This window comes from Lepisosteus oculatus, chromosome 10 (genome assembly GCF_040954835.1).
Source record: "Lepisosteus oculatus isolate fLepOcu1 chromosome 10, fLepOcu1.hap2, whole genome shotgun sequence".
Taxonomy (NCBI): Eukaryota; Metazoa; Chordata; class Actinopteri; order Semionotiformes; family Lepisosteidae; genus Lepisosteus; species Lepisosteus oculatus.
Genome location: NC_090705.1, coordinates 16,002,200 through 16,028,204, shown reverse-complemented (window position 1 = coordinate 16,028,204; position 26,005 = coordinate 16,002,200). Strand labels below are relative to the sequence as shown.

The window sequence follows — 26,005 nt, the reverse complement described above, 5'->3', positions numbered from 1 at the left end:
TTGGTATGACTGGTTATGCTACTTGTATCTTAATCCAGTTCTGAACTACATGGTGCGTTTCAGTGCCTTGAGGGAAATGTAAGAGTTAAAGCATTAACTAAAATCCCTGCACAATATCCAGTTATACAGGACCTTGTGGGATTTAAAGCTCCCCTCCATTTTATTTCTTTAAATCTGTAGTAGGCTGGGAGGATGGTTAACGTTTTTAATTTATCCTAACACGAGGTGGAGCGCTTGGGGCTACATGGGGGAATACTTCTGATGGGGAATGGTTTTGCAATTTCTAATTGGCATTTGTTCTTTGTCATCATTCAAGGCCAGAGATCCAAGTCCTGAGTGCAATACCATTGCTGGTCCTTGAATCTTGCCGGACTCTTAATAAAGTGCAAGATGAACAGTTTTACAGATGATAATCTCTTGTGTTTGGATTCCCCTGGGACATCAGTGCTCCAAAGATTTAGGCTGTGATTTATTGTGCATCCCTTATCCTATATCTTGAGGATTTAAAGGAAGATCGCTCATTTCCTTCATTAAATAAAACAAATAGCTGTAATGGTCGGACATGTTGAGTGGTAAAAAGCACTAATTTAGTTCCTGCCCTTTTTGAATATGGCTTTGTGAAGTTGTTTTCCACTGTTTGAAAGCTGTTTGGCTCGATCATTTAGTGTTGCCTCCTCATTAGTGGGAGGTGTGGGGGAAGGGTCTGTTCCATTTGTTGTGTTTTTGGACGCTCATTCATCATTGTGCTCCTTGGTGTGTATAAGTAGCACAGCAGCCATGACTGGGAGAAGACAAATTACCACATCATTCTGTCGCGCGCTGTGTCCTCGAGCGCGGGGTGGCTCATTACGGGCCTGGCGCAGTGCGGCTCCTTCCGCGAGGATGCGCGCGCGGAGGAAACGAGCTCTCCGGAGGGGGCGGGACAGGAGCCTCAACCCTTTACCCCAGGCCCCGTCTCCTTAATCCGCTGACTCGCAGAGGCTTTGCTCCGTGAAGCACATTAGAACAGGGTGACGCGGCGACGCAGTGATTTTCACTTGCTTTGTCAGCATGTTTGCTGCTGTGTGGGGAAACAAAATCAAACTTGTTAGGCCGTGTTCCATGACACTCCTAAAGCAATAGTGCTTTTCTTCTGAAAACAAGAATTTCTGGGAACACGTCTGTATGTTTATGCTGTAAAATGCTTGGAGTAATACTAAACGTGATGCGTAAGGGGCTAATTCAGTTGGGTGCTGTAATCTCCAGCCGCTCTCACTAATTGTGCTATTCAAGGAGTTTAACTGAGCTGCCTTTGGAAAATGTATTTGAGCCATTTCTGTCCGAAGTAATCATCAACCATCCTAAGGACCTGGCAGGCTCTGAGTTTGGGTTTCCCGTTGACTTGGTTCAGGGTCTGTATGCTGTGATAAAGATGCCATAGGCTATGTGCGAAGGTTGAATCAGGCTGCCGTTACACTGGCTTGTGTTGTACGAGGGCTAAATAAAATTGCAATAATCAGCACTGCATTTGTGCCAACTTCTACAGGAGTTAAATCATTTAATAATTGCTGCTGCTTTGAAGTTGGTTGTTCCGCTCTTCAGCTGCATGTGCAGGCTCTGTAAAAGCCATTATTCTTACACACTCCAGTAACTGCCATTCTGTTACTGATTTGTTTTAGCCCTCTTTTAGCTTAACTGAAAAAAGTCTTAAATGTTTAAAAATTGATTTTCCTAAAGACGTTCTATAATGTAATGGCTTTAGTTATTCAAGCAGGTTCCGCCGCCGAGTCTTATGCGATATTGTGACTTTAATGTGGTTGTTTCACAGATTAGTGCCATGCACCCTGTGGCTTAACTTAATTGTCATAAAGAACTGTTTGGAAAAGTCCCTCCAGGTGGGGAAAAATGATATGAACTTCCGGATATCTTCCGGTTCGATTTTGGTTTAACCAAAAACCTGTTTTCATCGGGCCCCATCATCAAGCTTCAAGCTGAGGCAGAGGTGTTGGCACACATTATTTCACTATTCTGTATTTACGTTTCCGGTGCACAATTGCTTTGTTTGCAGTCACTTTCTTGGCACAGGCTGTTACCTCCAGCTCTGTGGTGTAATACCTGGCTTTTGCCTTTGCAGTCAGCTTCGTCAAATTTTGTTTTGTCACTGTCTTTTCTGGCTGAATAATTTACTTGTTGTGACATTGGACATAAATGTTTGTCTAATCGTGTCTTGATGGAAGATTTCAGATGTTATTAAGCCTTTCCTTCCATCTAGAGGAGAGGATGTCCACTGGATACTGAAGTACATTAGGAGGTTTTTGGTTCAAGTCTTGTGTTTTGATATTAACTTGCTATTTTTTTTGAGGAAGCTACTACACCGAAATGTCCTTCGGATGAGGAGGAAAACCAAGCTTTTGTTGTTACCTCGATCCCTGGCCGCTTCACCATGTTTCGAATATAAGCGTCTCCTTAATGACTAGTTTATTATCAGTACACTGTCGTGGACACTTGTGGTGAATATGAGACTTTCACAGTGCAATTGTGGAAACAGTTAATGAAATGAAAGGGCAATGCATCGATAGTGGCTTAGGTCTTATCCAGCAGTGGGACAGGGCTCTGGCCTAATGGGGGGATTTTATCTTTTTTTTTGTGCAAAATTATAAATTGGGATGAATCAGTCTTGTGGCGTCTTGCAACTCTCTCCTGGCCAAGTTGCCCCCTGTGTTCGGGGAGTTGAGTGGCATTTCTTCTTACTGCAGTGGACACTGTCGCCACACGCAGAGAGAACCAAGGCCATCGTCCGTTCCGCGCTGAGTGCAGATCATTCAAGACTTGTCTGACCTCCCTTGCTTGTTTAAGTGGATCTTAAGGACTGCAGGGATGGTCGTTTTCTGTGATGGGTAATGATTCCAGTGGTATGTTGCTTTGTCTGTGTACAGTACCATTCAAACCCTGGAAAGTCTGTACAATAAAGGAGATTGAGTGAATTGCATCCCAAGATTCAGTCTCCCCGTCTTCAAGCAGGGGAAATGTAATTTTTTTTAAGTACGCTGTATTACAGTTGATGCAGGAGCTGTCCAGATTCGATGGCAGCCCAGTATGTCCTCCTTTTGCTAGGAAAGGAGTGCAGCTGGTGAGGATGTTTGTGAAGGTTGATAAATCACCTTAGGATGTCTGCATACTAATTATTTAGCTTTCTCTGAACAGTTTATTTTCTTCTGATTATTCTAAAGCTCTGGATACCACACCTGCAAAGAGACTTGGGGAAGTGTTTAGTTTTTTTTTTCTTGAATGTTACTGGTCTCTTCATTTGAAAACATTTTACAGATGTTGCAAATTATATTGTTTCTTAAGCATAATGGCAGACATATGTTGTTCTTATAGAAAGAAAAGGTTAAACTGGTAGAGAAGGTAGATGTTGCTTTTTGTCATTTCAGTCGCAATATATGAACAAACTCTTGACGTTTTTGTGCACACTGTAACGGTAAATAAAAGAACATTTTTGAGCTTTCAGAGAAACTAATATCATGAACATACTGCCATCCTGTTGATTTTGCAAGGCAAAATCCCTTCCCTGTTGCTTGTAGGATCGACAGTCAAAACCGTTTTCTGTCCTTAACCTCTGTACAAAGATTTGACTTTGTATTACGCACATTTCATGGAACAGGAGCATCCATCTCCAAGCCTGGTTTGTTGGGAACACTGGCTGGGTACCTGGAGTCCGCAGTTCAAGTCTGGCTCGCGTCACCTTCTGGGAAGGCTGGGATTTTCCAAGCGGTGGCTGATTCCCAGGGAGATAGGGTTGGAACTACCTGGTGGGCCTCCTCTCTGCTCATGGCGCTGTGGTGGCTCATAGTGACAACAGGGAGAGCTCCGGCACTCCTTCAGCTAATGGGTGCTGCAGAGAATGGCTGTACAGGTGGGCATGACAGAGGAGCCACCTTGTCTCCTGAGAGGGTAAAAGAGTTCTTGTATTCGAATCTTCAAATACATTAACAAATGAGGTTGTGGAAATCCGATATTCACCACTACATTCTTTGAGTCTGTTTTTATATTTTCTATAGTTGTGTGTAAAGATTGAAATCTTTTGGGTGCTGTGTGGCAGCGGTGGGAAATGTCACAGGTATGGCAGGATATGTTTAGCCCTGCTCCGGCTGGGTACCCCGTCTCCCCCAAGTCAGACCCTTTAGATCGGCAGTCGAGAGGAGTGCTGCTTCTAACAGTGCAAATCAGAGCGTTCAGCTTGCAAAACATCTCAAATGAGCACTGGTGCCGATCTTGATTGAAGTAAATAACGGGAAGTGGAGGCAGCAAGAAAAGAGCGAGGGGAAAAAAAGCCTTTAAAAAATAAAAATTACTGCCTACACCTGTTAAATCATTCTGTGCAAAAATAATGTATTATTTATATTGAATTTTACTAACGAAAGCCACAGAGGAAATGGGCTTGGATTTAAAAGTCAGTACATTTCTACACAGCTTGCATGCTGTGGCTGGATCGGTGTCTCACAGCTCTTTCAAATCCAGTACACCAGCGCGCGCAGATAACGGCGCACGCCCTGGGGAGAATGCGTGGCGGTCTGAAATCGCTGTCACTTCGGGTTACATGAAAAGGCTTGTGCGTAGACGCTTCAAATTCTTCCAAAGCTCCTTGCTATTATTGGGCTGAACGGTATCTGCAAGGGAAGAAAAAGGAAAAGAGGTTTGATTAAGCAGACGTTTTTCTTTGATATTTATATTGTATACTGCCCCAAAAGGAACTATCCATGAAATGAGCAAGGAGTTATTTCACTGAACATCCTATACCACAACGATATACTGAGTGGGTGAAGAATTCTTAACATCACCTCAGTCACCAAAGCCTCTGGGTTGTGTCTTGCCACCTGTGACATCATACAGGGGTTGTGAATGGAAATCCACCATTAAGTGCCAATGTAGCACTCGACCCTGTAAGGGTTAATTAGCCAATGCTTTTATCCAGAGCAAGGTGACATTTATACCCATTTATATGGGCATTTGGAAATGTTCTGTTTAAGGGCACCACAGCATTTGCATGTCCATTTATTCATGTGGCAGATTCTGGGTGCTGACAGTGTGCTGGTGCAGTCCTCCTGGAGCCCATGGATCTGACGCTGGCTGTGACTGAAAGCCAGTGTAGAGAGACCAGGGTGGAGCGGAGATAACAGTAGCACTGCTCCACCTGGGATTTGAACCCTCAGCCTCAGCGCAGCTGCCTGCATGTGGACATTATAATGAATTATTAAGAAGTGCTTACACTTATATAGCGCTTTTCTGGAGACTCCACTCAAAGCGCTTTACAGGTAATGGGGACTCCCCTCCACCACCACCAATGTGCAGCTCCCACCTGGATGATGTGACGGCAGCCATAGTGTTCCAAAACACAGACCACACACCAGCTATCGGTGGAGAGGAGAACAGAGTGATGAAGCCAATTCATAGAGGGGGATTATTAGGTGGCCACGATTGGCCTCATGGCCTCCATGATTGTAGAGTCATGGAGATGTGCACCCTGAATCGTCAGAGCGAAAATGCCCAGGAGCTGGTCCCAGGTTGTTAAAGGAATAACAGTACTTGATCACCCTACCTAATTTTCCGAACCAAGTAAAGTTTCCTTACTTGAAGATTTAGGTGCTAAAGACCAGGAAATTAAACAGAAGGCTAACCGAGTGCCAAGGTGACCAGTGCAGCATTTCAAAGCGATTGTGAATGTTTGCAAAATCCTCTAAATATGCTTCATTTAGCCTTAAGTTGCATCAGATTGTTTTTTTCTTCTTCTGTGGGAAATCATTTTATCTGCAGTGTAATTGATAGCATGGCTTTGAATGTAATCCCCAAATCAATTACTGGACCTATTTCCATTTCTTCCCATTAGCGGGTTATCATCTAAACAACACAAAGTATTTTGACCGACCTACATTACATAAGAAGTAAGGATTGCCGCAATCCCATGCAGAAACAGTGTTACGTCCTAGTTTCTGGTCAAACTGTTCTTCTGTTTATTTTGGTTTGCCGCTACGTGGATATCTGTAAAACAGCCTGTGAGTTTTTAAAGAGTCCTAATGATCTTTCATTAGGCTAAGCGAAAGTTTTTGAAACCTTCAAATACCCTTACCTTTGATAGGATTGCTCCCTGGTCACATGCAGCAGTTTGAAAGGTCTTCGGGTGAGCCTGCGTTAGGGTCAGGGTCAGGATGGCCTTCTTCTAGTGCCTGCCGAGTTTTCATAGACATCCCCTGGGAACAGGTGTCCTGGGAAGGCAAAGCAACGTTAAGCACAACAGCAGGTCGCGGAGGTGTGAAGTGTGATTCGGACCATTTGAGTCTGCTAGTTTGGGGGTGTCAAAATGTAGAACTGTTGGATTCCTGTTGTTGGGATTTATTATGGCTTGCGGTGATTGGGATTTTGGACTCTGGAGTATACTGGGATCAAATCCCTGATGGAACACTCCTGTTGTAGCCCCGAACAAGTTACCATAGTTGGTCTAGTTATGGACCTGCTGCATCAGGGTTTTCAGCCGGTAAAATAAAGGAATATAGTACCTTTGGTGGATTTATTAACTGGTTAATATGTTCTGCCTTTCCTCATCCTTATTCATGTTGCTCTGTACCTCTGCCCTGCCAGGAGATATGGCGTAATGACTTACTCAGCAAGGACTGAAAAAACGATGGAAATGGCTGGAATCCAAATGCATCTCTGTGACCTGGAGATCTGTGTTGTATGTGTATGTGTATGTGTATGTGTTATCTCCTCTGTGTATTTATTTGGTAAGGGAAGCAGAATATTTGATCCAAAGTCTTGATTTTCATTACGGTAAGTGGTGCACATGGATGCTGTTGGACGTTCGACCGTGTCGGAGAACATTTGGAAAAATGTCCGATTTCACTTGCACTTCATTTTGATGGAATTGATGTTTCTGTAGCTGGGTGTTTAATTGTGATTATCGAGTTTTGAAAGCGATAATGTTCACGTTTGCTGTAGCTCCTCTCAAAATGTGTGTAAACTCAGCCATGAAATCGCTTTTAACACATGTGAGGAGTCTGCAAAACAGTCTGAAGTCAGCAGTCCTCCCTTTTGGATGTCATTTCATAGTTCAGACATGCTTGGCTAAACTAACTTCATTAGGCAAGCTAGATTAATAACTTGGAAGTGCTGGGTGGTGTTTCACACATCTTTTTCCCTTTTGTTTCAGATTTTGATTGGAAGTACTTCTGGCTGTGGAGCGGGTTTGTAGACTATCTGCAGTGCGTGCTGGCATTCACTGCTGTAGCTGCATACATAACCTACCTCTTCCTGGACTCTATTCTCTTTGTGGAAGCGCTGGGCTTCCTGGCTGTGTTCACCGAGGCCATGCTGGGGACCCCTCAACTCTACCGCAATTACCAAAACAAGTCCACAGAGGGCATGAGGTAGGATCACAGACAATCCCTAACCCAGTCCTGTATAAACCCCTGCTTTATGTATTGGACGTGGAGATCCTTTCTTGTAGTTAGGCTATTGGCTTTAATGTGTTGACCAGCTTCCTGGTTTCAGAGATTCTTTTACATTGCTTTCAGTTTAAAGCCACGTGTTTTGCCCAGCTCAGTAAAAAAAAGTTCAGAAAGTGGGAGAAAACATTGTCCCTCAAGGACTTCACTCTCCCTCTTACTCTGAAGTAACAACTCGTGTAATGTTCGTCAGCAACTGATGGATAAAGTGAGTACAACTGTAAATGTTTATTGTATGCCATTTGAATTAAAATTGATAAATTGATAGGCCACTCAGTTGGGTCTGGCATCATCATGAAGACGAAGTCCAGATGCTCCGCACTGTCTCTGGATTTAATTTAATTTTCTTCTCATTTCCCTCCGTTTTTGCTTTCATACACAAAAAGTTTGCTTGTGGTTCAACATTTGGCTCGGGGCTTCCTTTTGATGTTTGTTTTTTGTTAATTTCTACAGTTTGTGCCCAGATGTAACATTTATACATGACTGCCAGGACATTTTGGTGCAATATTGCCAAATCTCATTTTGGTTCTTTGTGTGATGCATGGTGCAGTATCATAGTATTTGACATTTCCTTTTTTCTTATTAAATTCCGTTTAATGTAATTTAGACGGGGTGTGAGTATATATTTCGGCAAGTCCAAAAATATGTGTAGCACTGCAAAAGTATATTTCCGCGCCATCTATCTTAAGTTATCTGTAATGACTTGCTTTAAGACTGATAAGTAGTAAAAGTGGTCTTTGAGTGCTTTTGTTGTCCATTTATTCAAACTAAGAGCAAGAGTGAGTGACTGTCCCTCTGTGCAGAACTGCTGTTCTGTTGGTGCGCTGTAGCTCATTGGAGCAAGAACTGGTATCGGGAGTTGGCAGAAGATGTCTTCTGCGTCATACAACACATATATTACCACCATATCAACTGGCTTTAGTATTTAATTACCCTAGTGAATGATGGTGCTTTTAGGTCTTTGCACTATAGTTAAGTGCTTTAAAAATACCCCTGCTAGTTTGTTTTTTGGATTGTGCAAGAGCTTGGAATTTGGAAAGCACAAATGGACATCTCTGGTAGTTTGTAATTACCTCCTTGTCCCCAGTCTGTATCCCCCCGCCCCCCAACAACATCCCCAAGAGTGGGACCAAGTCAAACCCATTATGTGTGTAATAACGTCATTTTGAGAGCATGCAGACAGGTGCAGAAAAATATGATCAAGACTGTCAATGCCTGGCCTCAGCCTTTTACCTAACGGGAAGCAGTTCATAACTCTGCAAATGAGTTCCAAATACCAAATAGAATAAAAGGGGAGCTTTATTCTTATAAATGTAAAAAAGATCCTACTCAGCATACTCTCCAAACAGAAATTTACTGGGATTTACAGCGTTGAATCGAAACGAAAGACTGATCGAAAGATGTGCAGTTTACTTTACAAACAGATTTTCAAATCTAAGCATCTTGTAATAAAAGTACAGAAGAATTCCCACACCTGTCGATTCTGTGAATTTTAAGAAATTTACCCTGACTGCTGTGCTGTCGTTTTTTGTCCTGGCCTTTGTCTTTACCCTTCGGTTGTATTCTACCTAGAGTGACACCGGCTCCTCAGACTGAGAGTCTGCAGGTTGTGCTAAATTCTGGGTGACAACATTATCCTCAGTGAGTTGACTTCCCCGGACGTTATCACCAGGACAACTGGTTTCCTTATGTCAGTGCCGAAACCCGTAGAATTGAGCCCAGAATATGAAAGTGCTTTGCAGCATTACAAATGGATGAGGCACCATTGTTTTATATTCTCAACACATTCTTGTAGTGCTTCACCTTATCTGCATGATGATTTAAGTAGACATGCTGTAGTTATAAACTGTGTATGGTGTCTATCATCAAAGGGAGATTCAGTCTTGTTTGACAGTTAATTAAAACGTACAGTGATAAATAGCTATGTGACTGAGTTCATTATTAATATTGGCGTATTTTAATGAATGATTTTGATTGCAAATTGTGTGCACGTAATTTCACCGTTTAACCCTCAAACTGTAGATTTTCAGAGAGCCTTAGGTCTTAATATGATATATTTCTTTTGCACTGGAATGCTAACTGTTGCAAAATAGCATTTTTGTGATTTTCTTTTAGATATTGTTTGAAAAGTCTTCACAAACAGTGGGCTAAACATTTAAAATTAAAAGCATAAAACAAAATAATTCCACAAATATGAAGCAAATCCCATCATTCAACAGCTTCTTGACACAGTTAGTGTTCTAACTAGCTATAACCCTGTGCCTCTGTAGGGTCAAGAGAATCTTTCAGCAGACATGCTCTTAAAATGTCGATTTTGAGAATAGCTTAGAGTTTCCCATCAGCTAGGGGCAGGGTGATATAATAATCCTAGGTGATGTGCAGGGGCCATTCTTTGCTTGCGTCCTACATTCTTTTTGGATCAGATTAGTGAAGTAAGACATTGCTTCGTCAATTGGCAGCTTTAGTGGGGCCAGACTGAATGAACCCAGAGTGGGATTGAGCCAGGACATCGAGCTCAACACTCCTACTCTTAGGAACGGTGCCGGGGGATAGTTCATGACCAAGTAGCTCGGTTTAATGTCTCATCCGAAGGACAGCACCTCCTACAGTACAGTGACCCTTGTTGCAGTACTGGGGCACTGGACTGGTAGAAGCACTCATAGAAGAGTTTTTTCCTGGACCACAGACAACTTCCTGACTTGTCCAAGAAAAGGCAGATTACTTATAATCCAGTCATGCATCCTAGTGTTATCTAATATCAGACACAAGAATAACATTAACGCTGCAGAAGCTATTTATAGCTTATTTCTGTGCAATCGAACCACACAGTTCAACACGAGTTCAAATGGCCCGTTCCCGATTATGGGTAGGGAACACAGGCCTCTTTTGTTCCATTGCTCGAATCTTGTCTGGGACGTAGCACTCTTGAGCAATGTGGCTAGAGCTCCGTTGTTTAGGCATGTGAAAACATGGCGCCACCTACTGTAGCTGCCTACCCAAGTTAGTCCTGTACTCCTACACAAATGAGAGTGAGAGAGAATTTGGAAAGGTGAGAAACTGGTTTTATTTATTTTTTACGTCTGTTTATCCTCACACTCCATGTGCACATCTGGTACACGTGTGGTAGATGGATTCTTAAAGGCTTTTCCGTGGTAAAGACATCACTTTATTCACCACTCCCTCCCATTGGCATCTGTTATCTGGGGTGTATTTTTACATGGAAGTATGGTTTCATGTACATATTCTTTCTTCTATCTCTTTTGCTCCATATCTTCAGCGTGCTGTGTATATACAGTAAATACTCTTTTGTATGGGACAGTCATGTGTTGGTGCATTGTGCTCTGAAGTGAATAGAGAACACCATTATTCCATTTGTTCAATTTATTCACAGTTAGATGGATCTTTTATTGTACATCTAGCTACATTCTTTTGTCATGGTCATCAAAACTAACGGCAGCTACTCTGGCCTGGTCATGAGTGTAAGACTAGGATGAAGTCCTGTGACAAAAGGGAGTGAAGTACAATTATACAATAGTCCAGTCTTTTAAAATCCAGATTAGATAGATAGATAAGACTTTATTGATCCCGAAGGGAAATTGATAAAATTAAACTGTCATGGCTTCAGTGATATTTCGTAAAACCCAAGTCATGACTGTCCTCCATGATAAACTTGGATTGAAGAGGAGCAGACAGCATTTTGTCACACAAAGATTTAAAACTTTTTAACACCAAATCGTGTTTTATGGTCTGCTTTTTAAGATGTGACTAGTAACGGAGAAATACATTATATGTTTGAATCTGTAGTTAGAGCTTACTTTTCTCCATGTACCATCCTAGGCATTCTTTAATTCCCACCTCCATGCACACCCTTCAGTGATTCCAGATTGTTGAATTAATATGGTTTCTAAAGTAGCCTTATAAATTAAATATGATTTACAGGTGTTCTGTGGAATACAACAAAAGCCTTGAGTCCCTGAAGCAATTGCAGACCCTGTAAAGCAAGGAGAAAGCATCACCAGATGCAGAAGTGGTGTTTTATCTTTGAGGCGTTTTGTTTCTCGGAACTGGCAGCATGGTTAAGCCAGTGTAACTAGGCCTGTGATGATTGTCGGTGGTCTGTTGCTAAGGGATGTACTGTATGCACAGGGTTTTGTTTTTTTATTGCTTCCTCATGTGTCAGAGCCAGAGCGTTTTATAGGCCACCAGTTAATATCAAACAAAATATGGGCAACGGCGAGATCTCGCTGAGGTGTGTGAAACAAGTGCCTGTTTCCGTTTCTGGGGAGTTCACCGTGCTGTGGAAAGTTTCTTTACCCGCTCGGTTCTTTGCCTGGTTGATGTGCTGCATTATTGTTTGTGTCCTTTAGCCACAGCTAATGTGAATGCTCTGTGAAATCTTTTAGGTAGCCATGTAAATCAGAGGAGGAAGATTAGATGGGGATAACAATTATGTTTGTATGTTTGTTCTTATTAGATGGTGCAAAAAGGCCTTTAGGCTATTTGAGAGGCCACTGCCTGAGGCTCTTTTCTCTCATTTTCATTCCTCTTTCCTCATATTATGTGCTGGGAAAAATAGGAAAAGAGAGACTGAGTGACGGCTTCATTACATGGTACAAGCGGCAAAGTCATCTTAATCCCTTTTTCAGCTCAGATTTTAATTGCTGCCTGTAAATAATTGTTATAATATTCATTAAAACGTCCCCCCCCCCCCCCGCCCCAACTTTCATATTGAAAATTCTAAATCGGCTAGAGTGAATTCTCTGACAGGGTGGTTGGGGGGCAGTTTTAATGCATTTTTTTTTTGGTCTGGTTAGTGCAGCCACCAGATCAAAGCAAAGACCTCAGGCATCCACTTCTGAACCTGTATGATAATGAATCATTGAGGGAGACTGCCTGGATCCATATAAGGACTCTGCTTAAAAGGGGGAATCACTACACTGCCTTATTTAGTGTCATGTCAGCCTTATTGCTTTTCTATCAGCTTTGTTTTAAATAGCTGAAAGAATCCCTCCTCGCTTGAGATTTTCCACTGCAGGGAGGTCGAGGCGATCCCTGCCACTTCAGAAACGGGTTCAGAGACCCCCAGGAGAAATATCCTGGCTCCTTATTTTCTGGTCTGCAAATTCCTAAAATAGAAATGTATTCACAATTCAGCTTGGTATTGTGACCCACACAGTTGCAGTGCATAATGTGCTGCTCAGAAGCTCGCTGCCTTGTATTGGCTTTTAGAAATGATCCTGAAAAAAGCCCCTTCCTCTCCTTTTAGCATTATGCACAGGTCAGTGCTTCGGTAATTCAACAAATTTCGAGGCACGTTTGTGTTTCAAATCTGGCCAACAAGACGTGTGGCACTTCTGGGGGGGCAACAGAGAGAGAGGGCTGGAGTCAAGTTATTGAAAGTTTGCCTGATGAATCAAAGGGCTGAAGTTGTGGCGGCTGATGAATTATTCAAGGAAAGACTTGCCAGGCTCTGTACACCCCCCTACACACACACAAAATATTTGTTTACAGATTGGAACAAAGGTGAAAGGGTGAAAAAAAAGATATTCCAGAGTGACAGGTTTTAAATGACCGTGGAGGAACAGGCTGATGAGAGAAAATGTCATTTTAAAAACTCCTGTTTGTATTTGAAATAGTCTCTCTTTAAAGAATTGCTGTGTGTGTGTATTCTTCTTTATACCTTTCTGACGTCAAAGATGTAGAAGAGATCTCAATATGCACCAGGTGTCTATGTGTGGTTAAACAAATGGAGTCTTTTAATTAAAAAGGTTCAAAGTTTTCAGTCTTGTCTTGTTGGCTGCTGTGTTCGGGTGCTGTTTGAGGTTTCTCGCTGCTTCAGCAGCTTCTAGGAAGGATGGATTCAAGAAAGGTCCTAGAAGGATTGCCTGATTGACTGCTGTAACTCCAGTCTGCTGTGTGCACACCCCTGGGGCATGGGCTGACCGATCGTTTTATAATGGGCTAGGCAGTGATGTACGACTGCAGAAATGTTGGTTTGAGACTAAGAGGTAGTCACAAACACCTTTGCAAGTACAGCTTAGATCAATCTAAATGAGTTTACTAAAGAGAAAATGATGATAATAATAATAATAATAATAATAATAATTGCTTACACATATATAGCGCTTTTCTGGACACTCCACTCAAAGCGCTTTACAGGTAATGGGGACTCCCCTCCACCAACACCAATGTGCAGCCCCACCTGGATGATGCGACGGCAGCCATGGTGCGCCAGAACGCTCACCACACATCAGCTATCAGTGGGGATGAGAGCAGAGTAATGAAGCCAATTCATAGAGGGGGATTATTAGGAGGCCATGATTGGTAAGGGCCAATTGGAAATTTGGCCAGGACGCCGGGGTCATTTTTAATGACCACAGAGAGTCAGGACCTCGGTTTTATGTCTCATCCGAAGGACGGCGCCTGTTTACAGTATAGTGTCCCCATCACTATACTGGGGCATTAGGACCCACATGGACCACAGGGTGAGCGCCCCCTGCTGGCCCCACTAACACGCTGTTTGTCATCCCTGTCTGCAAGCACAACACTTAATCAGTTTCAATGGTAAAACGCTGGTAGTTGCTCAGTGTCCATGTTTCATTCTTTACTTAAGGAGGTACAGTTTGAATTTATTTTATTATTGTATTCACCATACTTTCCATTTTTGATGTAGAACATTTGATATTACAGACAATTTTCAAAATTCCTATGATTTTATAACCAGCTCATTTAGTTTGGCTCGTTGGGTTTGGAACCTTATCCGTATTGTTGGAATAACTGCAACAACTTGTTTTTCCACCTAAGGGAAAAACAATGGCTTCAAAATGTGTTTTAATAAAATACACAATTGGAAAAAAAAAACTACATTCGGTACTGTGAATAATTTTCCGTTTGAAATTCAGCTCTAAGCTCATATCTTATGTAACACTTTTTTTTTTTGTTAATGGCCTGAAAGTGAACAATAGCCAGGAGGAGGAACAATTCATATGCAATTACAGGCAAACAAATAAAAGTCCCATTGCACAGGGTTTCTTTCTTTCTCTTTTAAGAGCTGCAGCCCTTTCTGTAAATCTCTTAAACATCAAGCACCTGATACGTACAGCTTATCGTGTACAACCAGGCATGAGATATTTTTTGCTGCTTCAGTATAATTGATGCAAGAACACTGACCCAAAATGGATTATAAAGTGCTATGAACTGGGAAGCTGTATCAATCTCCCTGAAACCTCAGGAGGGACCAGAACTCTTGAAGGACGTCTATATGGTGGAGGTAGCAAGAGCAAAGAGCTTTAAAGGTTGTATTGCTGTCTCCTGTGTAATGGGGCTGTGGCTGGTTGCAAAATGCGTCTTTATTTTGCCCTTCAGTGTTCCTTGTGTGTAAGGGTATGTCTTGAAAGGAATATCTACAGTGTCCAACGCAAGATATTTTACGCAACCAAGGCCTAAGGCCAGAGCCTTTTCTTTCTTTCTTCCTGGGTATTCCTTGGGCTTGAGAATGTGGGTAAAACAGTATGAAAATCCATGTTGATACCCCAATTCAAACAGTTCCCTCCTGTTCTGGTTACAGACGGCCCTGTTCTGTGTGCGAGACCAGTCGGTTGCTCGTCCCTCAACAGCTGCTTTGAGTTCCTATAAAGTTTTAAGTACAGCGGAGATGCACAGAGTAAAGACCCAGTGTCTTCTTTAAAGACTTCCCTTTTCTCTATTTCAGCTTTTAACCATCTGCTTTGAAAACCAAAGCTGTTCCGGACAATTAGATGAGATTTTTATCCTACATTGACTAAATAATCTGTGACAGACGAGCCTAAATGTGAGCCACTTGCTTATCAATGTAGTGTTTTACTGGCAGTTGTGAGGCACTAGTATTGAAGCTGAAGACATGAATAATTGACTGCAAGGAAAAGTGTCATCCTGAGAGGGCATTTTAAGGCAGAGAATAAAATGACGAAATCTGCCATGAAGAGAAGCCTAACATTACAAATTCTATTTGAAATTAAGTGCTTCTGGACATGTCCAGATAGATCTTAACATTGTAATCCAGCTTGGATAAAAGTACTCTGTATAACCCAAGAGCATCAGAAGGGTTACAGAAGAGCCCCATTCTGCCCCTCCTGCTCTTCTTCGTGCTACAGAGGTTGCTTATGATATTGTTGTGGAGAACAAGAAGACTGACTGTTGAGATTTAGGTGCAGCTGAAGCTGCTTAGTTCTAAAGACAAATTGAACTGGATAGTGCTCTTGGAGCTCAAACTGATGAACTCCAGTGAGTGAACAAGAAGTGTGATGCTTATACATAGACAAGTGGAAGTAGGTGAGACTAGGGTTTGACCTTCTCCTGAACTTTTCTTTTAGACTCGACTAAAGTGAAATAAATGATCCTACAGTAGAACCAAAATTCACTGTTGCCCTTAAGATGTATTCTTTCAAACACACGCATAGTAATAGTCCTAAGAATTGATTTGTGTCTTAAATTCACACATTGAACAATTTAAAGCTTTGAGAGCTCCTGCTCTTTTATGTAAAATTGTCAGTAGACTCCATAGCTTTTAACTTTAATCCACATCTGATATGGCCCCTTCCTTCTTGTCTGGACAGCATTTACATCTGAGTCTTGTCACCGCAGCGATGTGTAAAGGATGGAACAAAGCGGATGTCATTTCAGGGCAGGTGGGAAGAGGAGCTTAAGGTTTCAAAATGCACTCAGATTGCTTAAAAGACAACACCAAAGAGGAATTGTTTGCTTTTTTTTTGGAGGGGATCAACTATTTTAGAATTGTAATTTATAGTAGCTCATACTTTAAGTTCCAGGAACTCTCAGCGTGATTTCTGCCTACAGTAGTTGCTGAAGTGGCAGAGGCAGCATTATCAGGGCTGTATGTCACAGTGTGCCATGAAATTTCTGCCTGGGCTGCTAGTTTTCAAGGAGGACTTCTGTGTCACTTCTTCTGAGCTTGGTTAGCATTCACAGTGGGGTGCTACAATCACAGGCAATCACGCTAATTACTACCCGAAAGACTTTCCTCATCCCCCACAATCCCCAAATGCATAACTTTATTTAATGTTCTTTTTCCATGATACACGATCCTTTGCCCAGTTTGCCATGAAGAAGGGATGAGGAAATACAACCATTCATCTCTTTGCCTTATGAAGCAGTTCATGTCATGTCAAACGTTTTATGTCAAAAATGCAGTTTGCATGTTCGCATAAGATGCAGGATTTTCCTGTAGACACCATAAATGCGATCATAACGTTTTTTCTTTCCTGCTTTCTTCCTGTAGCGAGTACCTGACATTAAAAGTTAAGAGTGTGTGTGAGTGGTAAATGAGGCAATTATACATCTAGTTTTGAACCTCTTTGTTCAATTCAGAGTTGCTGGGGAGCCGGGGCCTGTACCAGCAAGCATCGGGCACAAGGCAGAGTACACACTGGGCAGAATGCCAGTCCATTGCAGGGCAGACAGACACTGACTCACACACAGACACGCACAGTCACCTCGGGGCCAGTGAGTTTACCAGTATGTTATTGAAGTGTGGGAGGAAAAAAAGAAAGCCAGAAGGAAACGCATGCACAGAACATTCAAGCTCTATACAGACAGCCCCATAGGTCCAGTTTAACCCAGGGCCCCACTGCTGTGAGACAGCAAGATCTCCACCGTGCAGCCCTGAGGTAATTTTAATTTGATAAATACATACCTATGTATGGCTTGATTACCTTCTACTTTCTTTTGAGAAGACCTTCTGTGGTTAAACACCCTGCTTTAGAAAGTTGCCTTGAAAAGTGTTTTGTTTTTAAGATTGAATGTATGGAACCCTGGAAGTTTAGTTAATCGAATCAGTTCAAACATTTAAAAGTGTGTAAGGACATTTGGCAAATATTTGTGTCGTTTGTTTATGTTGAAAACCCCAGCTGTACTGTATCAGATCTGAAACTTCATGAATATGCTTCAATGAATTTTTCCATGACGAGTATGCCTCATGAGATCCTGTGGTTTTCGCACACAGGTTACAAAAATAACGGCTCGCACATCTTTTTTTTTTTTTCAACTTGATTTGCGAAATACCCTGTGTAGTTTGTACAATTTGAAGAAATAAAACAATCGCCCACTTCGGGTAAGCCCAAAATTAGACTATGCGTATTGCACGACACAGTGTGCAATTAAAGGTCCTGGCTTTGTGAGGGTTTAAAAAGTCTCATTAGCAACCCTCACAGTTCTAGGACCTGTAATTGCACAGTGTGTCAACAGGGTGTTGATAACTTAGTATAAATTACACCTACTGATGCCTATTAGTGATTTTATAACAAAACTCAGGTTGTTCTCAATTATAAAATATAACTGCTATATACTTCTGTGTTTCTGTCCTATGTACCAGATAAAGAAGAATTCTGCACAAACTACAAACTAACCTAGAGAGAAAAACAGATTACTGATAATTGATTTTCTAATTAGACCGCAAGACAGTCCCTCAACCTTTTGCCTCCTTTTTTCTTTTCTCTAATGTTGGAGCTCCTAAAATTCAAAGTAGCACTGGTTTCCAGCAAAATCTCAATTTTCGCAGGCCCTCCTGGAGCCAGTGAGTTGTGTGTTCAATGGTTTGCATTTGGTATGACGCATGAACTCAAATTAGGAGCACATCCTCATCCCCTTCATGCATTTCAGTGCATTCATCTAGCTAGACAGGCTAAAAGGCCTTCTCTCATGTGTAACCTTAACCTTTCTTGTGTTCCTGCTTCCTTAATCTAGGATGATCTCACATGCTTAATCAACACCAAGTGTTGGTTAAGCACTACAGCGAGAGAACACCCTCTGAGATCGGTCTCCACTCTGCTAATTAATTACTTTGACAACCACAGAGAATAGCTGCCTGCCTTTTGGGTACAATTCACTGTGGACCCTTCAAAAAGAGTGCAGGATATTTTGGTAGACACCGCGCAATGGAAATGAGCGTTATCACCTGACTTAAGAAAAATTTTAATTAAAAAAAGTGTTTTGGCTAGCAAGCTCAGATGTCCAGGGGACTGAGCCCAGGGCTGACCTTAAATATAATCAGGGTCTGTATGGTGGGCGGCATTGCGGTTTGTCACAATGGGCCCACGGTGGACTTCAGGTGCTCTCACAGACATGCTCTGTACTGTTGCCGTTTTGTTTTCTGGTTGATTAATGAGCGGGCATGTCTTCTGTTTGGCAGCATCAAGATGGTGTGCATGTGGACCAGCGGAGACACCTTTAAAACCGGGTACTTCTTGGTGAACCAGGCGCCGATCCAGTTCTGGATCTGCGGGTTGCTTCAGGTCTTCGTGGATCTTGCCATCCTCTTCCAGGTCTACTACTACAGCCGCTACCCCCAGAAGCCAGTCTCGCACGCTGTGCACCCCTCCAGCGCCAAGGCGCTCTGAGCCAGCCGTTGGCACAGCTGTGGAGCTGAGTGGATATTTGTACGACTCGTTTTCAAACACAAAAACAGACTTTTTTTAAAAATGGAGAACTGGGATAAGAATGTCTTTCCAGCTGTTATTTATATTTTTATACACTCATGTTGTACGCCCACGCGAAGGTTTGTATTCCTGAAACTGGCACAAGACGTTACATGATTGTTGCATGTAGACCTTTGCCTTACTGTTGGACAAGGGCTGAGGAAGTTGAGAGCATTATGGGGGAGAAAAGCACAGGCTGATGAAGCCTCTTTTTCTTTTTCTTGGGGGTAAAGACTGATGAAGACATGAAGTCTTCCATGAATGTACAACTTCAGTAATCTTTAACCAAGTCTGTTACACAGAACAATAAAACAGGGGGCGCACTAGTAAAAACTCCAAGTACAATTCGTTGTTTAGTGGAGACACAAAAAAAAGAAGGCAAAAGATTAATGCAAATTTTAGTGGGGAAAAGATGTACCTAAGCGCACACTACTATACCAAAAACATACAGATTGAGTGTTAGAAATGGATTAGTGTCAGGGTGGGAGTCTTGAATGGATACTGTTTCTTGGTGTGCATGCTTTCCGGGCTTGTTGTGAAACCTCCTACACAAGAGGGCCCGAAGCAGTGACATCTGCCACCTAGAAGATTTTTTCTTGCGCAGAGTGGTACTTTTGAAGACGGATGCCGCATGAAAGTTGCTTACTGTCCTGTCTTCCATGGAAGTTTTGTTGCATTGAGCTTACCTCACCAAGAGGGCATCTGACTTCCACGCCCAATCTCGAATGAGCTGCTGTGGGGACGACTCGGCGTTTCATGCCAGTATCGAGAGATGACTCAGTGCCAGTTCCTTTTTCATTGCCAAAGTGGCAAAGGCTGTCCCTTCAGAGGTGAATTGTTTCAGTAGAATAATGAAGACCCAGGGTCATGTGTCCAGCCCAGTCATCTTTATTGCTTTCAGTGCTTGAGGCTAAACTGGAGATAGAAAGTGCACTGGCTGTAAGGGAATTGAACTTCGGTGATAATGGAGTATTCTGCCCTCAGTATATGAGAAACATTCCAGGCTGAATTAATTCATAAGTAAAACAGCCATGGGGCATTACCTTTCCAGAAGGCTCCCCCACAACCTACACACATACTCCACCGGGCATAGTGCATGAGGAGAAATCAAACTTAATTCTTGCCAGTCTGCTCCCGAGAGACAGTGGTGTCCTTTAAAAGATGGAACATGGTGAAATCTTCAGAACTCGCACGTCTCTTCCACAGTATAGATACACTATGCATTTCTCCTCTCTCCTTGCCAGACAATGTCAAAATCCTCTTATTAGCTGTCTAAGCTCCCGAGCTGAAGTGATTTCAGTGTGTGTTGAATGTCAGTCCACAGCTACACAAAGCACACAAAGTGAGAGTTGCGGCTATTCCAAAGCCTGAATTCGGACTGAGGACTTTGCAGGAAGTGGGGGAGGGGGGGTCACTCTGTCTGTCCTCTGTGAAGATGAAGCACAAGCCATAATAGAGAGTTCTCATAACAGAGTCTTCTCAAGCGTTTGGTGCCCAAAAAGGTGTTGGAGTTGTCTGTACATGTGTGTTAATGAAACGTTGTTTACTGTGAGGTTTCACTTGAGTTCGATTTTATATGGGCATTACATCCCTGTGATAACAGTACTGAAGGTATGAGGAATTGAAGCAGACTTACACTCAGTAGAGCACTGTCTTTCCCTGAAGTATTTATCAAGTGGTGATGCAAGATGTACATGGTAGTACAGTATGTAGCACATATGTACCATGTTGTTGTTTCTCCTCTTCAAGTCTGCAAGCTTTTCTTTCTTGGGATGTAATTAAGTGGCCAACCTTGTTCTGGAGAGTCACAGTTGTGCAGATTCTGCAAGTGTTTTTAAAACATTAATCAAGCACTTCCTGCTACAAATATCCCACAAGGAACAGGTCAGCCTGTTCATCTACGGCTGGTGTCATTATGACCCTTGTAGAAATTAATCTGGAGTTGTTTTTGCTTTGTGTAATAAATTGTTTAAATACTTACTAGACAATGACGCATATTCCAAGTTTATTGAATGATCATCCTAGCAAATTATACATTTTTTATTATAGATTAAGTTAAATCTGTGTCAGCAGCTCTATAGTTATTTCAATAAGTCTTAAAGAAGCAAATATCCTTATCCTTAAGACATAGGGTGGCAGTGCTCAGGCCTGCATCCTTATGAAAACTGCAGTTCAATTGTGAAGAGCTTGTGTCTGTTTGCTTGTTGAAGTAAGAGATTGTACAGCAGGTTTCTTCTCTGGCAATTGCTAAAAAAGCAGGAATCCTAGAATTCCCATTTTCCGACTTTATCAACCAAAGATGTGGATTAGTGCAGGGTTTCTCAGTCCTGGTCCTGTGTAACCCTTGTCTTCTGGTTGTAAACCATCTGAGTTCTTACTCACAGGCTAATTGATTTCATTTTTCTGTTTGGGGCCTTTCTTTAAAAAGAAAGAGAGATTTGTAATTCATATAAACCTTGTGCTAATGAGCACGTTTCAGAAGTCCTTTTTTCAGGTATACGAGATGAAATGTAATGCAATTAATTGGACTCGGGCAGAAGGAAAAACACGGCCTGCCTGTGGGCAGGTCTGACACTGTTATTCCCACCCGTGGGCAAGTCTGATAGTGTCAATCCCACCTGTGTCTCTTCATCATCAATTTATCTCCTGTGAAGAGCTGTTTAGAGAAAAGTCTTATTTAGCATACAGAATGTTATGCATTTTCTCCTCAACTTGCTAATGTTGTTGAAAATAATGTACTTTAACTGGGGTAGTTTTTAAATCAAGGCCTGAATGCAAAAATAAAGTCTAACCCAGCAATCAGATCAGTTATCCTTGGTGATTAAGGGCTCAGTTGGCACATGAACAGCAGGGACCAGGTCTGAGAGCCACTCATGGATTTATGGAATGTAGAAGTACTCAGGAAAAGTTGGGACTTGTTTAGATGAATGAGAGAAATGATTAATCAAGCTGCATTTTTTACCTTGGGTGATAATTGGTCCCATTTCTAAATGTTCGTACTATTCCTTTTTTTTGTCCGTGTGGGATAGACCCACTTGGTTTAAAATCTCTTCCTTCTTCATTCATCTGCTGTGCTGCTTCTCTTCCTGAGGAACATCCTGTTTGACAGAACCAGACATTGAATACCTGCCAAAACCTCTGTCATGGGTGTCAGGCTCTACAAGTGTGAATGGGATGAATGGCTCAAAGATGATGTAAAATTATACACTACATACATCTTTGTAAATTGCCTTATACTCTCGTTTCTGGTCCTATGGGGTAACTGACACAAACTATAGACTCCGAACTGGGCTGTAGGTCAGCTCTATAGAGGTCAGATCCTTGTCCTGTATTACTGTAGGTGTGTTAAGCCCAGAATATGGTACTGTACCTACAGTACCGTTAAGTAAAATGTGATGTGGGTATTTTTTTTTTTACCTTTATTCAAATTTATACTGTCCTTTTTTTTTAAAGTATATTGTATATGTACTGTTTAGCAAATTCTGTGTGGATTGAAATATTTATAGAAAAAGGCCAAAAGGAGTTTTGATGTTCTATTTAACATACAGTTGTTTGCCAATGCATTACAAATAGCTTATAGTCAGTTGTAATGATTTTCACTTAATTTTAACATCACTTTAGAGTACTCTGAATTAAATTCTGCATGGCAGCAAAATTGCGTGTTCAACTCTGATCAGTCCTTTTATTAATTTAATTCAAAACTATAGGAATGCATTTCTCTGATGTTCTATTATTGTATATCTTACTCATGACATGATACATTCAGTCACATACATTTTAAATTGGAGAATTGCAAGTCAAGTTGTTTTTAATGCAAGTTACTAGTTAGAAAAGGTGCCCTTGTCAGTATTAAACTCAATGATTATTCTGTTCTATTTATATTCTTTTTGTCCTTTGACTGTTTCTTTACATGGCTGTTTTGTTGTGTGACATTTTATGGGGTTCACTTTATAATTGTCTTGTATTTGTGTTTTACAAAAAGGTCAGTGCTTAACAATCTGGACAGCACCATTTTGTTTAAAAAAAACTGCCACATCAGATGGTTTTTATACCAAAATTTAATACAAGGAAAGACATATTTACGCAAGAGATGGTAAAAGTTGTTTAATAAAACTGAACATTACAGTGTCTGTGTGGTCCTGTGTTTATGGTGGAAATGTTTGTGTTAGCAGAGTTGTCTGTATATAATCACTTAATAAGACATGCAAGTTAATTGGTCATCATGGGTAAATGCCACACTTGATTTGGAATTTAAGTGATGGAGAATGACAAAATGTCAGCTTAGTGGTACACCTGTTTCACAAGTCTGTTTTCTTAACAACAGCCATTTTTCTGAGTGTAAATCACTTAATGCTCTTCTATCACAGTTGAGACAAGTGTCTCAACACTGAGCATGTATTTTGCTCAGCGCGGTAGGGAAAGACATTTCTGCTGTGGAATTTGTAAAGAGAAAGATTAGCTTAATTCCTGGTCTGAAAGGCGTGACGTACAAAGAATCTTTGTCAAACGTCTGTCCAGGATTAACTCTTTAGTCCTGTAGAGAATATTAGACAGGGACAAGTGTTCAAGTCCTGTAAGGTAATCAGGATCTTCAGAATCAACAGATGCACATTAATCAGAGACAAGTGGAAACTTAAGAGGAAGAACATTTAACACCAAGAATGGAAGCCATCTCTTTACACATAGGAATCTACAATAATTAACCTGCCTTGTTGTTAGCAAATACCCTGGGCTCCTTCAGAATAAGTAATACTTAAAGACCAGACCAGCAATGTGGCAGGATATACTCCTCTCATTTGGATTCTTACTTGCTCTTAAATATCCACTAATCTGGGGTGTAATTGTAACATTCCTGAGTTAAAGCCTCCTTTATACTGTACATATGCATTCAGTGCAACATTTCTCATTATCATTATATAATTGCAGGACAAGTCTCAGAATAAAGAATGAAATCTCAGTACTTCACTGTTTCTTGAGCAGTACACACGTGTGACCAGTTATTGAAGATCACTAGTTTAAAAGCGTTTTTTGAGTCGTATGGAATGTATTCAACAGTTGTGCAACTAATATTTAGTCAATTTGAATAATCTGTTAAAAACTGTTGGGAAAACAATGGAAATAGAAAATGACCACATTCAGAATGTGTACAAATATTATAGTTTATAGTGAGTGTGGGTAACAAAACTGGGGAAAATGTATGAATTTTAAAGATAAATATTGCCCACAATTTATAGTTTAACTGAAGTGGCAAATAGAATTTATAACTATATTTCATAGGCATTGCAGTGGGTATTGGAATTGGATGATTGTGATTATTAATGACCAATTATACTTTTAATTTACTCATGTTCCTATTCATAATTGGTTGCCTGGCCAGATGTGTGTACAAATTCTTTCTTGATTCTTAAAAGGTATAATGGCACAATAGAACTATATAATAGAATTCAACCTCCCCAGGGCTAGCTTTCATTTGTTCTTTACATAGAAAACCAATGGAATCTTGACAAGGCTTTGAGAACCTTTTTATGAGAAAAAAAAAGTTTCTCTGCTCCGCTTCTAAATAGGATGTCACCAAGAGATGTTTACTGTGCTCTGCCAGAACACTCTGTACAAGTGAAGTACTTTTAACAGAAAGTGTCCTGAGGTTTCTATGGCTTGTTTATCTCTTTCTGCGATTGCTCTGACATACTAGGTGTGTGACTATTATTAGAACTGGTTTGCTTGTCAGAAAAGTGAAAGAAAACAGGCGGCTTTATTTGTGGAAATTCACATGCCCCAGGGGTTTAATAAGCTGTTCTGCCTTTTAAAACCATGTCCCTCCTGGCTCTTTAGGGGTCAGACGGTTTCATATTGCTTTTGAAACACTCCAGCACTTTTTGATTTCTTTTTCTATGCAAGAAGTCGAATCGTGCCAGAAATCACGATTTGAAACCGATGATAAAAGCTTCTTTTGAAAGAATGCAGTCCTCTCTCTCTCTCTCCGAGTTGGCCATTATGAGCAGTGCCTGATTTTTAAAACAAATGCCAAGTAGATTAAAAATTGATGCGGCATTAGTGCAGCGTATAACATGTAACACGGTACAACTAAAGAACAGTTGTGAACAGTATGTTTTCAGACGGTACTTTAGTGCAGGATGTGCTGAAAATCCCTTTTTTAGGTTTTCGAGTAGCGTAAGCCTGAAGCGATTATAAAGATTCAAACGCCAGACAGCTTATCAATTTTATAGATACACTACTAGTACCAACGTGATGGACATACAGTGCAGTCTGTGAGTATTTGGAGAGCGACAATTTTTGGTTTTGGCTCTGTACTTCAGCACATTGGATTTTAAATGAAACAATGGCTATGAGGTAAAGTGCAGAATGTGAGCTTTAATTCGAGGGTATTTACGTCTATATTGGGTGAGCCAGATAGGAATCACAGTCCTTTTTATACATTTTAGAGGACCATAAGTAATTGAACAGTTGGCTGCTCAGTTGTTTCTTGGCCAGCTGTGTTTTTGCATCGTTAGTTCATGAACAAGAGAGCTAACAAAAGGTCTAGAGCTGGTTCTAGATGTGGCATTTGCATCAAGTCTGTTGCTGTTGTCTCGCAACATGAGGACCAAAGAAGTGTCAATATCAGTAAAGCGGACCAACATGAGGCTGAAAAATCAGAATAAATCAATCGGAAACATTAGGTGTGTCAAAATCAACTGTTTGGTACATTAAGAAGCCAGAACGCACTAGTGAGCTTAGCAATAGCAAATGACCTGGTAGTCCATGGAAGACCACAGTAGTGGATGACCGAAGAATACTTCCAATCGTGAAGAAAAACTCCCTTTCCACTGTTGAACAGATCAAGAACACTTTGTAGACATAGATGTGTCAAAGACTACCATAAAGAGAAGAATACACCAGCATAACCTCAGAGGGTTCACCACAAGATGCAAACCACTGGTAAGCCTCAAGAACAGAAAGGCCAGTTTTCAGTTTGCTAAAAAGTACATAAAAAGCCTGTAGAGTTCGGGGACAAAGTCTTATGGACAGATGAGACTAAGATTACCCTGTACTGGA

General features: G+C 41.3%; 1 protein-coding gene across 4 annotated transcripts in view; it reads left to right on the top strand.

Moving 5' to 3' along the window:
- The window catches only part of slc66a2 (solute carrier family 66 member 2), a 47,314-nt gene that overhangs the window by 14,725 nt on the left and 6,584 nt on the right, over positions 1 to 26,005 (top strand). For 3 of the 4 annotated variants that reach the window (XM_015357636.2, XM_006635867.3, XM_006635866.3), the window contains 2 exons: positions 7,184 to 7,400; positions 18,664 to 23,077. In XM_015357636.2, coding sequence (XP_015213122.1) covers positions 7,184 to 7,400; positions 18,664 to 18,871 — 425 coding nt within the window. In that variant the 3' untranslated portion in view covers positions 18,872 to 23,077. Of the gene's footprint in view, positions 1 to 7,183; positions 7,401 to 18,663; positions 23,078 to 26,005 lie in introns of those variants that run through there. The other variant, XR_011190673.1, reaches the window with a different exon arrangement.